General features: G+C 41.1%; 1 protein-coding gene across 1 annotated transcript in view; it reads left to right on the top strand.

Moving 5' to 3' along the window:
• Positions 1 to 8,206: 8,206 nt before the first annotated feature.
• ZBTB10 (zinc finger and BTB domain containing 10) overlaps positions 8,207 to 16,628 on the top strand; it is a 32,264-nt gene continuing 23,842 nt past the window's right edge. The window contains exon 1 of the mRNA XM_027561252.1: positions 8,207 to 9,221. Coding sequence (XP_027417053.1) covers positions 8,253 to 9,221 — 969 coding nt within the window. The 5' untranslated portion in view covers positions 8,207 to 8,252. The remainder of the gene's footprint in view (positions 9,222 to 16,628) is intronic.

Raw genomic sequence — 16,628 nt, forward strand, 5'->3', positions numbered from 1 at the left:
TTGTGACAAATGCTGTGAAAGAGATGAAAAAGTGCTGGGAGAACCTGTAACGGGATATCTGAATGTTGGGAAGTGTGGGTGGTCAGGGAAAGCTGCCCTGAGGAAGTGATGTAAGAATGAATGTGGGTTGATGAGAAGAAGGGAAGGAAGAGTGTTTATAGACAGGGAACAGTGCAAAGGCCAGACGGGGATCAAAGCGAACCTGAAGGACAGGAGGAGTCCAGCTTTTGGAAGAGAGAGTTAGAGGAAGAAGGTGAGGCTGGAGAGGTGGAAGGCAGCCAGATCTTGCTGGGCTCTGCAGGCCTCTCACGTGTTTTGATATGTAGACCAACAGAAAATAATTAAAGCCTTTGTAGGGTTTTAATGTTGGTGGAGTGATAAAATTAGATTGGCATTTTAAAAAGATTACTGACTTCACATTAAGAAGGGATTAGAGGGCAGGGCTAGAAAGTTTGGTGAGATAGAAGCTTCACTGAATGTATATGCATGTAAACACAAGCTTTTCAAAAATAAATCATGTTCTAAAGGGATTTGGAATTTTTGAAGGAAAGAATCACTGGTTTTTTTATCTTTTAACTCTTTGTGTTTATTTTTTGGAGGCAGGGTAAAATTGGTTCACAGATAAATGAAGAGAAAGAAGAAAGAACAATATTTTCCAGAAGTCCTGGGGGGAAACATATCATCAGAGGTAACTGTGTTAGCTTTATTTTTCTGATTATATACTCAATATAAATTATAACTTCAGTATATAAGACCATATGGAGAGTTCATCCTCTTAATCACTTTTCATACTTATAGTCACATACAAACTTACATGTACTCAGGAGCATGGCTTAATAAAGACTAGGTAGGTGTTCAGTAGCTATTAATTGTACTAATTAATCACTCCTATTATATTTGTTAATATACTTATTGCTTTTTCACTCAGTAAGACAACTTGGGTTATATAATACCACATCAACTTTTAATGGCTGGTCAATAATTCATTATAGGCATGTGTAATAATATATGTAAATAACCCCACACTGATGGAAGCTCAAGTTTTTTAGGTTTATAATCCTTGTGATTCAATGAACATCCTTGCACAGACATTCTAATATTTGCCAAGGATAAGTCCCTAGAACTGAAGTTTCTGGGTAAAAAGATATATACACATTTTACGTTTTGATATATACAGCCAAAGAGCCTCAGTTCAGTTCAGTTCAGTCGCTCAGTAGTGTCCGACTCTTTGTGACCCCATGAATCGCAGCACGCCAGGCCTCCCTGTCCATCACCAACTCCCAGAGTTCACCCAGACTCACATCCATCGAGTCAGTGATGCCATCCAGCCATCTCATCCTCTGTCGTCCCCTTCTCCTCCTGCCCCCAATCCCTCCCAGCATCACAGTCTTATCCAATGAGTCAACTCTTCACAGGAGGTGGCCAAAGTACTGGAGTTTCAGCTTTAGCATCATTCCTTCCAAAGAAATCCCAGGGCTGATCTCCTTCAGAATGGACTGGTTGGATCTCCTTGCAGTCCAAGGGACTCTCAAGAGTCTTCTCTAACACCACAGTTCAAAAGCATCAATTCTTTGGCGCTCAGCCACAGTCCAACTCTCACATCCATACATGACCACAGGAAAAACCATAGCCTTGACGAGATGGACCTTTGTTGGCAAAGTAATGTCTCTGCTTTTCAATATGCCATCTAGGTTGGCCATAACTTTCCTTCCAAGGAGTAAGCGTCTTTTAATTTCATGGCTGTAGTCACCATCTGCAGTTATTTTGGAGCCCAAAAAAATAAAGTCTGACACTGTTTCCACTGTTTCCCCATCTATTTCCCATGAAGTGATGGGACCAGATGCCATGATCTTCGTTTTCTGAATGTTGAGCTTTAAGCCAACTTTTTCACTCTCCTCTTTCACTTTCATCAAGAGGCTTTTTAGTTCCTCTTCACTTTCTGCCGTAGGAGTGGTGTCATCTGCATATCTGAGGTTATTGATATTTCTCCTGGCAATCTTGATTCCAGCTTGTGCTTCTTCCAGTCCAGCGTTTCTCATGATGTACTCTGCATAGAAGTTAAATAAGCAGGGTGACAATATACAGCCTTGATGTACTCCTTTTCCTATTTGGAACCAGTCTGTTGTTCCATGTCTAGTTCTAACTGTTGCTTCCTGACCTGCATACAGATCCCTACCAGAAAGTTATTCCTACCTCCATTCCCAATTATACTCATTTTCTTATACCTCTGGTGGGTTGAAAAAAATCACACCTCCTGGAGTTTTTTATGCACTTTTCTCTAATACCTGGCCAACTCTGCACATCTTCTCATAAGTTTACTAGTCACTTGTATTTCTTCTTACATGATTTTCAAGTAAATGTCCTTGTACATTCTTTTAATCTTCTACTAGGTATGTTTATCTTGTGACTTATGACAGTCCTTTGGAGACAGTGATATTAAGCCTTTGTCTGTCATATATAGCCTGATCTCTTTTTCCTAGTTTGCTTTTAAAAAAAATCTTTATTGTTTTTGGAAAACAAAGGTTTTTACAATTTATATAGTCAGTTCTGACAATCTTTTCCTTTAAGGTTTCTGGCCTTTGTATTCTGCTTAGAATTAAGTCTTTCACTCCCCAATATTACAGAAATACCTCCCTAATAACATTTTCTTTTGGAACTTTATTTTGTAGTTTTGAGAGCATTTCTGGAGGGCAATCAGGTAGCTAGTAGAGGACTTTATAAAATGTTGGTTCCCTTTGCCAGAAATTCTTTTAGAATTTATCCTAGAGAAATAAGATGCAAAGCTTTAGTTTCAAGGATATTCACTAAAGAGTTGTTTATAATTCCAAAAAACCTGAAAACTGTAAACAATGAAATGTTCAACAATGGAAGACTGGTTATATCAATTATGGTATAGCTATCCCATTAAAATACAAAAAAAATTAATCATATTAAAACATATTAAAAACTAAAAGCAAGAAAAGAGGTTAACTCATAAACACCAAAATTTTCTTTTGGCTATGTACAAAAAAAGGAAGACTGTGTTTACACAATAACCTTTTTCTTTTCTTCTATGACACTATTTAACAATAAACATTTAAATTCTAGTACAGCTTCCAATTATGCAGATACATTGTTAAGTGTACCGTTTGTATTTTAGTAGCTGAAGGTGCTTTAGACTAGAGGGTATTACCCTTATATTCAACTTAGGTATGCCTCAGCCAACAACTTTAAGCAAGTCAATTAAGCTTTTTGTTTCCTTATCTGTTGAATAATAATACCTACCCTGATTTAACTCATAGGGAAGTTGTGTAAATTGTAATTCACTGTAAGCAACATAGAAAATAGTGCTAATGTTGTTTATATTGAACTATTATTATTATTGCTTTTGCTCAAGTTTATTAAGGTATGATTGATACGTGAAAAGCAGTACATATTTAATGTATACACTTCATGAGCCTGGAGATAAGCATATACTTGTGAAACCATTACCACTATCTGTGCCATAAACATTTTCATCATCTCCCAAAGTTTCCTACTGCCCATTCTATTTATTGTTTTTGTTGTGATTTGTTTGTTCAGTTGCCCAGTTGTGTCCGACTCTTTGTGACCCCATGGACTGCAGCACGCCAGACCCTCTTGTCCCTCACCATCTCCCAGAGCTTGCCCAAGTTCATTTTTGTGATAAGGACACTTAAAATCTATCCTCTTTTGAGTGTACAATACAGTTAACTATAGCCACTATGGTAACTATTCATCTTGTATAACTGAAATTGTAACCTTTGACTAATGTCTCTCATTTCCCTCTCCTTCTGGCCTGTGGCACCATTCCACCTTCTGCTTCTGTGAGTTTCACTAGATTCCTCATTCTGGATTTCATTGTATTTTTCCCTTTGTGTCTGGCTTATTTCACTTAACATAATGTCCTCAAGGTCCAACTATGTTGTTGCAAACGGCAGGACTTCCTTCTTTTTAAGGGCTGAATAATATTCCATTGTGTTTCATATGATTGTTGCTTTTAATGTAAATGCAATGGAAACAGTAGGTCAATATCTTCAAAAAGAATATTTTTTAGTTATCTAAGGGAAAGAAGAATAAACAAAAGGAAAAATGGCCTACTAAAACAGATTGTGGGGGAAGATAATCATCCAATAAATATTTACTAATTGCCTACTTCGAGCTGGGTTGGGGTTGGGGTAGAAGAGAGTAAGAGTGAATAATACATAATCTCTATTCTCAAGGACTTTATTCTGGTGGATGATACATGTCAGTGCCACATACAGAATCAGCATATTGTCCCTAGAACCTAAAGAGGCAAAGGGCTGTGGAGGCAAAAATGCCTCTCGAAGGCAATAAACAATACTCAAGTTTGGTCATCAGAGATCAGCTGAACCAGGTAGAGGAGTTTAGCCTCATCAAGGAGTTACAGGGGAAGAGTTATCAAGGTAACCTGCAGCAGTTCTACACAGCCTAAAGTGAAATTAGGGGACAAACTGGCTGGGGATGCCCCATTCTGGAGGGGTTCCCCTGGTAAGCATAAGGGGGAATCCCCTTAAATATGGTAGAACCCCAACAGCAAATATAGGGGCTAGAGGAGAGAACAGATCCCTGCCTGCTAGGAGGAGACTGGAAGGGGTGGGGGAATTCTTAAAAACTCCATTTACAGAACAGGAGATCCCCTTCTGTTACTTAAAGTTCCCTTGTTCAGGGTATTCTGAGACATTTGTGGATTACTATCCTCTTGAACTTTGTTTCTGATTCGATCTTCCTTCAGGGTTAAGAAAAAGACAACTGAAAATATATTTATACATATATAACGATAAAAATATACACACACTCATACATCATACACTCCCACTGTTTGGCTATGAGAAGGTCAGTGGCCCTAGCATTTAAGTCATTTATTTGAATCAAGTGTTGTTCAGCCCTAATCAGTGCACGTTTAACCAAATCTCCAGACAGAAGATGATGTGAATTTTCCAAAACAGAAGGTAAGCTACATGTCAGAAAAATACAGTTTGGACACAACTAAAAACTTAATGGAGTAAAGCATTTTTGGCAATTCTGATGCTACCAGAATCAGCCAAAAAAAAACAAAACAAAACTAGCATACTAGCACAAATATATATTGCCTGTTATGTACTAGGCAAATAAGATGAAAAAAAAAAAACAACAAAGATATGAGTTTAACAGTTTGGGCATGGAAAAAATCTTTAAAGCCAAAATAAAAAATTCTTAAGAACATTTACTTCCCGTCACCTTAACCCTGGATAAGCAATTAACTTCAGTAATTCTTCCCTCTTTTTCTGGAGAAGGGAGTGACAGTTAAAACTGAATAAATACTGTATTTATTTGCAAAGTGCCTGGAATTTTTAAAAAATGCATTAAGGACAAAGCACAGCATTATTATAACATTCTTCCATATAGTACATAATACATACAGCCAACTGGGCAGAATCCTTTCATTTCTCCAACATACAAATTAGGTCATCAGAGATTCCACTGTCCTAAGTTTTCCAACAACTAAAACAAAGCAGGACAAATTCTTTTTTAAATCCACAAACTGTACCAATCTAAGGACTTACATTGCAGTTTCAGGCTGTTTATCATTGGTGGCCAGGTGACAACATGGATATGTAGCAATCTGATCATTACTAACAAAATAACTAAAAGCCAAAATCTCTTTGTGGCAGGTTAGTACTATCATTCTTTACATTAAAATTACATTTCATCTATAAGGTAGAACTAACAATTTTTGTTTGACATACAACACTGTTCATTTATTACAGATACTAAAATTACAGTGAATTAAGTAAAAGTTGATATGAATAAATCTATACAATATACAATCTACACAATATATGGGTATGGCTGTGCATGGGTTTAGTCCATTCAAAAATCTTAAGGCAAATTGTGTTTTATAATATGCCTGGGATAATGTTTCTTTAAGGTTAATCTCGAAAAAATACCATAATCCATATTCCACATGATATATTCAAAGTTTTAAATACTGTTTATTTTAAAAATAGAAATTACTGAAGAGAACAGAATCATAAAACTAGAGAGCCTAAATATTGTAACACATGTTGTAACACATACTCTTTATTAAATACATATAACGTTCCATTAATATATAAGGTAAAAGATTAAAGCCTCTAACACATGATAATCTACAACTGTAGAGTTGTGTGTTTTTCTCATTTTTCCCCATGCACATCCTGACATACATTAATGTAAAAAGTAACATGTCCTTTTTTTCCTTACTCAATAATTATCTTGAACGTATTTTGAATGTTTGTGATTAACCTTTTAATATACAGTTTTAATTTCTGTAATTTACTGAGTTATTTATTTTTACGGTACATATGTTTCATTTAGTCCTCTTAACATATTTATTAAAAGAGTAAAAAGCTCCTCCATAGTTTGAGAATATTTTTTCAATCTGAAATAAGTTTGAATAAAAATGACTTAAGATTTGTTTCACATTACTTTTAACTTTTTTGTTTTTAAAAGTTTATTTCACGTTTCAAAGAGTAAAATGAATCACAACACTTTAGAATTTGCTAAATTTAGCACATTAAAAAATATTTTAAAATACGAGTATAAGGGCTCCAAATTGGAAAATCTTTTTCTGAACAAGTTGACTACGATTATTATTGTAAGAGTTTCATTTCCAGCTCCATCTGTTCTTCTAATCACTCTAAATTCCATGTGCAGGGTAAACAGTTAAAAAAAAAAAACAAAAAACCCAAAGTCTTAAAAATCAATTCTTGTCTTAGCACACACGCTCTTCGGAGTCGCACGCAGCGTCTGTGTGAGCCGACTCCTCCCCACTCTTGGGGAAAACCCTGCCTAATATTTATAACGTTATGACATACTGTAATACTCACAAGGTGGTTGTAGAAGTATAAACACGACTGGAGCTATCTGATTGGCTGCTGGTGATGTAACACCCATGTCAATACTTCCCACTGAACGCACGTGTTCGACCTTTTATTTAAATTTCCATTTCATCACAGCAATAAGACACTCGGGGCGGTGCATTTTCTGTGAAATGATTATCGCCCAGAGGTGCTGCATCGAATACACAATGTAGCAGACGAGGAGGTGCCCGCGGTTGTAACCTCCTCGCGCGAAAGGTACAGCCTGGTCCAGTCTTTGTGAAGGAACAAAAATAAGTTCACTTCCTCGGGCACCGTTACCCCCCACCCCCCACCCACCCCACCTCAGCAAATGACAAGGCTGGAGAGCAGCTCCCACCGTACAGTTATTTCTCAAAGTCCCAGGTGAACTCGTGGCGAAGGAAGGAAAATGTGCGTCCCGGGCGCGGGTAGGTGCGTGCGGGCAGCGGGGAGGCGGCCAGACCTGACACTCGCCAGCTGTTTGTCCTCCGCGGAGCCCGGCCCCGGCCGCACACGCCCGCCCCTTCCCCGAGACCCCCCAGCCCGCCGCCCGGCCTTTTGTCCCCCGCCCCTCGGCCGACTTCCTTCCCCCGCGGCCGCACCCCCGCCCCCAGGCCGGAGGCGCGGCCCGGCCCCTTTCCCGGTCCCCAGGCGCCCCCACCCCACCCCAGCCCAGCCCCAAGCCCAGCCCCCTCCCCCCGCCCGGCCCCCACCCTTTCCCCCTCCAGCGGTTACTGCTACCCCGGTGCATTGTGGGCGCACGGTCCGTTGTTCATTTGCCATTCGACCTCCGCCAGGGCCTGGTCGGACGGAAACGCTCCGCCGGCTTTATTGTCGGTTCGTTATGTGGCGGAGCCCGGCAGTTTAACGTGCCTCCCACCCTCAGCGCTTCGGAAGCCGGCAGCCGCGTCGGGACTCCTCGGCGCGCCGGAGGAAGGATATCTTGTTTGGAGGGTCGGTGTGTGCGCGCGGCTTTAAAGAGGGGGCAGCGGAGGGTCTCCCCGCACTCCGCCTCTCAACTTCGAAGGCCCCACGCGCGCCGGCTCGCTGCTCACCTCTCCGCCGCCCGCCCCCCCCTTCTCCGCGCGGGACGCTGCCCGGAGCGCCGCGGGGCGGGGGTGGAGGACGAGGAGGCGGCCGGAGGCGGCGGCCCGGCGGGCGGCGGCGGCGGCAGCGGCGGACGCGTGAGGCAGCCCCGGGGAGCGAGCGCGACCGGGCGGCCGGGCGGGAGGGCGAGGCCGAGCCCCGCGAGACCGGAACGCCCGCGGTGGGGGCGGGAGCGAAGCGGAGGGGGAGCGGCGGGGAGCGCGCGGGACGCGGCCCGAGGCCGGGCGCGAGCCGGGGCACCGGGCGGCGGCGGCGGCGCGCGCCATGTCGTTCAGTGAAATGAACCGCAGGACGCTGGCGTTCCGAGGAGGCGGGTTGGTCACCGCCAGCGGCGGCGGCGGCTCCGCGAACAATAACGTTGGCGGGGAGGCCTCGGCTTGGCCCCAGCAGCCCCAGCCAAGACAGCCCCCGCCGCCAGCGCCGCAGCCGCTCAATGGGCGGGGGGCCGACGAGGAAGTGGAATTGGAGGGCCTGGAGCCCCAAGACCTGGAGGCCTCCGCCGGGGCTGCCGCCGCCGCCGAGGAAACCAAGGAGTTGCTGCTCCCCCAAGACGCGGGCGGCCCCACCTCGCTGGGCGGCGGTGGCGCCGGGGGCCCCCTGCTAGCGGAAAGGAACCGTCGGACTCTGGCCTTTCGAGGCGGCGGCGGCGGCGGGGGGCTCGGCAACAATGGCAGTAGCCGCGGCCGCCCCGAGACCTCGGCGTGGCCCCTGAGGCATTTCAATGGGCGAGGGCCGGCGGCCGTGGAGCTGGAGCTGGACGCGCTGGAGGGGAAGGAGTTGATGCCGGACGGCGCGTCCCTGAGCGACAGCACCGAGGACGAAGAGGAGGGGGCGAGCCTGGGCGACGGCAGCGGGGCGGAAGGAGGCAGCTGCAGCAGCAGCAGGCGGTCGGGCGGCGATGGCGGGGACGAAGCGGAGGGCAGCGGTGTGGGAGCTGGAGAAGGAGAGACTGTCCAGCACTTCCCGCTCGCGCGGCCCAAGTCCCTAATGCAGAAGCTCCACTGCTCCTTCCAGACCTCCTGGCTCAAAGATTTTCCCTGGCTGCGCTATTCCAAGGATACTGGCCTTATGTCTTGCGGCTGGTGCCAAAAGCCCCCCGAGGACGGAGGAAGCGGGGATCTGCCCCCAGTGGGGCACGACGAGCTTTCGCGAGGGACCCGCAACTACAAGAAAACCCTCCTTTTGAGGCACCACGTCTCTACCGAGCACAAACTCCACGAAGCCAACGCCCAGGTACGATATATGTTGCTCCTGCTTTTTCAGATCTTTGGGGGAAAGGCTTATCAGCTAAAACTCACTCTCCTGGGTGAAGAGATCTTTCCTGTTGAGAGAGAGGTGCAGGGAACTTAGGCGTGGGGGATTCGAAAGCCTGGGAATAAGTTTTCAAAAGTTAACCGGGGGAGTTGGGGGGAGGGGGAGGAATGACAATTTTCTAATCGTAGCGCTGAATTTGATTTAATTTTTTTCATGACTCAGATTTCTTTGCCCGTCAGATTGAATCAGAAGGAAAGTTTAATAAGCGAGGTTGACGGTTTTAACCCTGTAAGGTTGGCTTTGTGGTTACAATGTTATTAGCTGTGATTTTAGAAAAGCTGCTTTAATGTTGGTAGTCTTTTAGCGTGCTGTTGGAAGTCAAATCTGGTAACTCTTTGAAGAATGAATTAAACTCTTTCCTTAACTTTTGATGCTACCCCTTTTAGGAGAACATCCAACCGAGAAAATTCTTTTTATCATGTCAGGATAATGTGAAATATGAGAGTAGTATGTAAATGTAGAGGAAGCTATTTGGATAAAACTTCGTGAATGATTATACTAAATTCATCTTCTTAAAGTTTTTGTTGAACTTCTCTTTCCAAAGGTATGCTTTTGGTAAATTGTGGTAGTTTTTACTTGCTTCCATCTCTCCAGATTTCTGTGCCAAGATTTTCTGTAATCCCCTTTTTCAAAAAGTTTTCATATAAATGTAGTTTACTTTAAACTTAGGATATTTGAAATGTTGACTGTAAAGTTACTTCTACCAACTACTTGATTCGAACTGGTAGAGAATGTATTTACCAAAATCATAAGTTCTTAGTTATAAAACAGGTAAATGGTACTTCTTAAATCTTGTCTTAGTATTTCTGGACTAAAGATAATATTCTTATCATTTTGATAATCTCTTTCCAAGCCAAGCAGATGTTAATCAGTCCTCCTAAGACAACCTGTGGTTGTGGATGGAATTCATTCTTTTGTATCGGTAGCCAGGCATTGATTTCAGAAAGTCACCTTTCAGATACTAGTCCCTTTGTGTGTTGGAGTGATCTTGCTGTTTAGAACACTTTTAGTGGAGTTAATTAGGCACTGTCTAATAACCCCGTAGCCCAGAAATTTCTCAGAAGTTTAGACTTTAACGTTAAGGCATAGGGTTGTTTTTCTCAGGGGGGCAATGGCAACAGTTTTTTCACAACTTTTAGTTGCCTAAGCCCTACAAGGAAGGTCATTTAAAGATGTAAGGCCGGGAAAAGTTAAGTAAATTGTCCCAAGTCTTACAGTTCTTGGTTAAAAATGAGACTAGCCTTTATAAGGAATGTTGCAATGGAGGAAGGAAAAAAAGGTTTTGGAGTAAATCTAGGTTCACATCTCAGCTTTCTGCAGTTACTAGCTTTGTGAGCTTGGGCATTGGAGTGCCAGACTTGTCTTCTGTATGCCAAACACAGATGTCCCTTATTTTGGCAAGTATTTTTGGCAAGAATTATTCTGTTCCCATTTTACAGAAGAGGAGTCTAGAGGCTTCAACGCGTTATATATTCCTGAAGTTAAGTAGTATGATGAAGTGGAGGGCTTGTGAAAATGAAAGTATGCTTTTCTAAGTGATGAGTTGGTTATTTAGAAAAATCTAAAAGGACAATCAAACTGAATTTTTTTAATTCAGTGGATCAGTTACTCTTCTTCAGTGTAGTCTGTGTAGGCAGATCTGAATGGGAGTGCAAATTATTACAATTAGCTGCTTAGTGAACCTGAAATCAGAGGAACAGGGAATTAGTTGGATAACCTTATGATAGACTTAGCATGGTGTATTCCTCTCCCCTAGGCATATATCTGGATTAGGGAATTCATCCCTAGGTAAAACCTTTTCTAAACTTAATCCCCTGAATTATCTCTCCCTTACCCTTTGCCCCCTTGAAACTCCCTTTTTACAATATAATCTGCAGACCAACTTCTTTCTCTTAGGACATTGTATCATTAGACTGAGAATAATACAATTTAGTAAGTCATTTCTGTTTGTCTAAGGCTATTTATTGGTTCCCTTTGATTGGATTTTGGATGTTTCCACTCTGAACTGATCCTAATCATTTCTATTTTCATTCTAAGCTTAGTTTGGGGGTATTACCTTGTAATTGACCCCAGGTACCACCTATAGGATCTTTTTGTCTTGTTAATACATGAGTGACAGGTTCAAGAACTGACTTATTTCTTCTTATGCACAAAGTTAACTTTTTTTTTTTTCCATTGCCCTGCAGCTTTTGATTACCTGCAGGAGGCAGTATAACACAGTCTGTAAGAGCATTCTTGAGCTTAAAAGTAGGGGGACCTGAGTCCTAATCCTCTTTCTTGACAGGCAAATGAGTTAACTTCCAGTTTCTTCATGTTTGCAAAGTGTATATGCCAGCACCTAGTCACTTAGTAAATGATAACCATTATTTATTATCACCATTACTTATTTTCTTTGGAAATAACTATAATTCTGTGGGGTAGGGGGAACTGGTACTTCATGTCTCAATGTTACCAGTTTTCTCAGTTTGCAAGCCACTTAATCTCATGGAATCACTCTTGATTCTAGAGAACAAACCAGTTTTTTTTTCATGCTTTTAGAGACTTTGGCCATTCAGGTTCTTTGAACATTCTCATCGCACATGCAGTTTTTCTCATCTTCATGAAGAATATCTTGCATGAGCTTTCTCCTGTCTTAAAATTACTGAAATAGTTTTGTAGTTCCTCAGACAAGAATTAAGTTTGAAATTGGGACACAGTTCACTCCCTTTATCCCCCCTCCCCACTTTTTTTCTTTAATTTTAAGGAGTCTGTTTTTTGTGAGGAGTTTAGCCAAATCTTAGTATGTGAATAAGGGTGACTTTACTTTTTCTTATGATTTCTGTAAGGGGAAAAATCATGGTGGTGGCCAAGAGACTGTGGCATATTCTTTTTTTTTGGCGGAGGGAGCCCTGCCTTGCTACTTGTGGGCGGGATCCCTGACTAGGAATGGAACCTGTGTCTCCTGCAGTGGAAGTAACCACTGGACTGCCAGGGAATTCCCAGTGGCCCATTCTTAAAACCTTTGATTGTTATTTTGATGTTGATTGTAAAGGATTGCTCATGCAAGAAGTCTGCAGATGCTCTCAGAATCTGTTCTGCAGCGTTCTATTTCTGAAAAATCCTTGTATTTTATAAGGATTTAAGGGACAACATATAATTTCTATTTTGAGTAACAACTGACTATATATATCTTGAGGGTCTGGTTCGGTGATTAGCTTATATAAGGTTTGACCATTTGGCCCAGAGGACTTTAAAATTGCTTTAATAACACTGATTACCACTGTATCTTGGTTCAGATCACTTTCTACCCAGTTGGGAAATTTTCATCGCCTAAATCACACATTCTGTCAACTCTTTCCAGTTAAGTAAGCCTAAAACATGTGTTCAAGTGTGTTATTGTTATAAACCTAGTTAACCTTTCCAGAAAGTACTTAATTTAGATCAGTGATCTTCTAATTGGAATATGTTGGTGAGCAGCAAAAGCAGAGGTGAGACAGAGCTACCAGCCTTCTTTGCATTTGGCAAAAATTAATTGTTTTTTTGAGGATTTTGGAAGAAAGACTGAAAGCCTTTCACTGGGAAGGAGAAATAGATATTACAAACAACCACAGAGCCTACAATCCATTAAATAACCAATTTGTATAATATTTATATAGGTTCTAGCAGTCATTTATTGTGTTTCTAAAAGCGGATTCCTTTTCCCTGGTGTTTTTGATTATGTGTCTAGGGACTTCTTTCTCCCTCTTAAAATATACCTATTAGGTAGATTGCAAGGCACTGAAGATAAACCTATGTAAATAAGACATTTTTCTGACCTCTAGAAACTTGTACTCTAGTAAGGAGAGAGACATTGCAGTAAAATGATAGCTACCATGTTAGAAATATATTCAAGTTACAGTTAAGATAACTAAAGGAAGTCGTCATCCTATTTGTGAAGGTTGGGAGAAGCTTGTAGAATTGGATCCTAACTTGTGTTAAATGAGTAAGTATTGAAGAGGGGAGGGCATTCTAGGCATTGCAGTTGGTAACAGCTTAAGCATAATGGAAATTGATGCCTTGATGTGTCTGAAAAGTAGATGATTTAATTCAGCAGGATGAAAAATCAAGTTTGAGTGGGTAGACTGCAGGTTATGGATGGTCCTTTCATGTTGAAATGATTGTATTTTTTCCTGTTGGGCAAACCATTTAGCAGTTTTAAGCAGAGGAGAACCACGATGAAATATGTGTAAGTTGATGTGTTAGAAGCACCTGTTGGTATGTATGTGGTTTTTGAGGAGAGCTGGTAATAAAGCATATTTTTGGCACATAAAATTGGCTGGAAGTTGTAATCACCTGAAGACATCTACCCCAGACCTACAGATTTACAATTTCTGTGGATAGTATTAATATTTAAATTGCAAGAGAAAATGTCATCACTCAAGGAGATCAGAGAAGAGATACTGATTTCAAAGGAGATATTCCTTTCTTTATCTACTGACTTAGATAATTTGTCAGTACTACTAGCATACATTTATTTGGCATGCTCACTGTGGCCTTGTGTGTCCTCATACTAGAAATGGAGTTTGAGTTTTAGAATTTGGGTTTGTAAATGGACATTGATCTTTTTATTCTTTCAGTATACCGTTCCAATGGGTTGCTGCAACAAAAGATTTTTATGTTTTTAATGCTTTCATTTTGCACTTTGTGTTTGAAATATCTTTTTTTCCTACTAAACCATTTATCAGTTCTGGGTAGGGACTTAAATACTTTTAAGTACTTGTTTTTTTTTTAAAACCAGTAACAGTTTCTAATCATTTGTGGATTGACTACAGATAGCTAACTGCAGCTGAATTTTTCTCAGAAGAGTGGGGAGACTGGGTAGTGTGATCTTGGGTTTTCTACAGTAGCTGGTGTTATCCAGTTCTCCCAGCTGGAATGCTGTGAACACCCTATGATCTCCCTCCACACCTCTGCCTTGAAATCTAATTAATCACTCAAGTTTGGATTTTACTTTAGAAATTTTCCAGGCTCTGCCCCCATCACTGTTACCTGTCTTAACTAGTGAACGTCCTTGTTTGTTGCAGGTGTGCTGCACACCTACCAGTGGCTTGCCCTGGTCACACATTTCCAGTGTCATCCCCTGGTAATTACCCTCCACTTTGCTACCACAGTCATCTCTTTATCAGTTAATTCAGTCAGATGATTCTAAAGCTCTGTAGGTACCTATACCAGTGGTCCTTAATCTTGTGTAGGATTCAGGTCTCTAGATAATCTGGTGCAAGTTACAGACACTTAGCTCCAAAAACATGAAGAGCATATTTGCATTTCTTGGGCTTTCTTGGATCACCCTGAAGTTCTTCATAAATCTCGAATGGTGAGGCTGTGTACATCCTTGGTTCTCTTTCTCATACTGTCTCATCTGCTTAGACTCTCAGCCTCTCCTTCCACTCTTGCGTCCTTCAAGGCTCTGCTCAGATATTTGTTTCAAAAAAAGATCTCACCCAACCCCTCAAAAAACTGGATTAGGTGCACCACCTCTCTGCTTTCTTAAAGCTCTTCAGTATCTTAAGAATCTTGCTCAGTATTAAACTTCAGGCAGGGAACTAAATCATTTTGGGTTCCCAGTGTAGAACCTGTCTGATACAGTCATTCACTTAATGCTTATTAAATAAGTGAGTAAAGTCAAGATTTTTCAAGCTTTTAGCAGCTTTTTCTCTGATTAAAATATTTACTTTTGGCCTCTCTGGAAATAAATTTGAAGATAATAAACTTGAGGATTTTAACCAAATGTATGCTTCTATATTTTCTTTATCAGTGGTATCTCATGTTTATCAATATACTAAGAATGGACATAGAATGTTAAAGAGGGAACCGGAGAGACAGAGATGACTTGAGTTCTTAGGGACCAACTGTTATTTTTGTCTTTAGTAACTAGGAATTTATTTGGTTTAGCAAGTAATATTGGCAGTTTAATTTAGTGCTTATCTTGCTTTATTTTACCCATATCCTCAAATAATACTCCCTTTGTAGAGTACATGTACTCTTGACTGGTAAACTCTTCATTGTGAAGAGTATATATAATATGTGCTACAGAAACATGGCATAGTGCTCTGATCAGTACTGAAGGAGAAATTGCTAGGGCTGTTTGTAGCATGTAACATTACTATTCTATTCTGTTATTCAGTAGTAATGAAGAAAAATAGTTGTTGAAGAGTGTGTTTGGCTTGTATAGCTTGTGTCCAAGTGGAATGGACAAATATTTTGGTGGATAGGCTTTTGTCTTTAAGTTATTTTTAAAAATTAGGACATTTGGTATGATAATGGCAGAGAATGACAGAAATTGGGACTGGCCCAGAAATTTCAGAACACAGTGACCATGGCCTAAAATGACTGCTATGACATAGCCACCTCCTTCTTAAAGGGTTTTGAACTGCTTAATGCGTAAACTTTAGCACTTCTTGACTTGTAAAGGCTCATTCACTGCTTCCACAGACACTTTACCATGTACTGCCAAATTTTTTCTCTTACTGTTAACTACAGTATCTGTTAGAACTTTGAACCAAATGAGCTTTGCTGGGTAGATATGGCATGCACAGCAAAGCTTACTTTTAAGCCTGCATCATAGAGCAATGTAGTTTGGAAATTTTCTGTAGTGAGTAGAGAGCATAAGCAAATTAATAAAGCGTCTTATTTAGATAGCCTCATAAACAGTATGATGGGTCTATAGAAAATTATAGCAGTAACAACTTTAGACATTTTTAGTATTCATTTAGTTCTCTACATAGAGTCCTAAACATTTCCCATCCCTTTGCTAAGTAGTTGGAAACATCCCAGCATACTGGTTTTAATATACAAGATAAAATATCTTTTTGCCTCACTTCCTTTCTTCCAGCCCCCAGAAGCAAAAATTTGGGACTTAATCGTGAATTACTTGATTACTTTACTCCATCTGTAGCTGTTAGCAGTTTTTGCTTACAATTGGGTGGTCTTAATAGAAGGAGAAAATAACTGATTTCGAATATGGGACATTTTGGTATGATAGAGCAAGAATGTGGGGGTGGGGTTAGAGTATAAGTGTAATTAATGATGCACTCGAGGCCCTGGGAAGTGATGGGATGCTGCCAAGGGTCAGTTGGAAGTGCAAAGGGAATTCTCTGCTTCCTGTGCTTCATTCTGTAGTAATCGTATACTCCAGATTTGCAGGATTATCTGTAGTGTTTCATTATTGCTGTGAAATACTGATGTGTCCTGGAATTCTGGCATTTTTATTCTGTTTCAGTTGACTTCTCATACCTGGAAACAACACGAAAATTCTTAGATGGATCATGTGATCTGGTTTAGTTTCAGGATTATTATGTGTGTGACCTG

This window comes from Bos indicus x Bos taurus, chromosome 14, assembly GCF_003369695.1.
Source record: "Bos indicus x Bos taurus breed Angus x Brahman F1 hybrid chromosome 14, Bos_hybrid_MaternalHap_v2.0, whole genome shotgun sequence".
Lineage (NCBI taxonomy): Eukaryota > Metazoa > Chordata > Mammalia > Artiodactyla > Bovidae > Bos > Bos indicus x Bos taurus.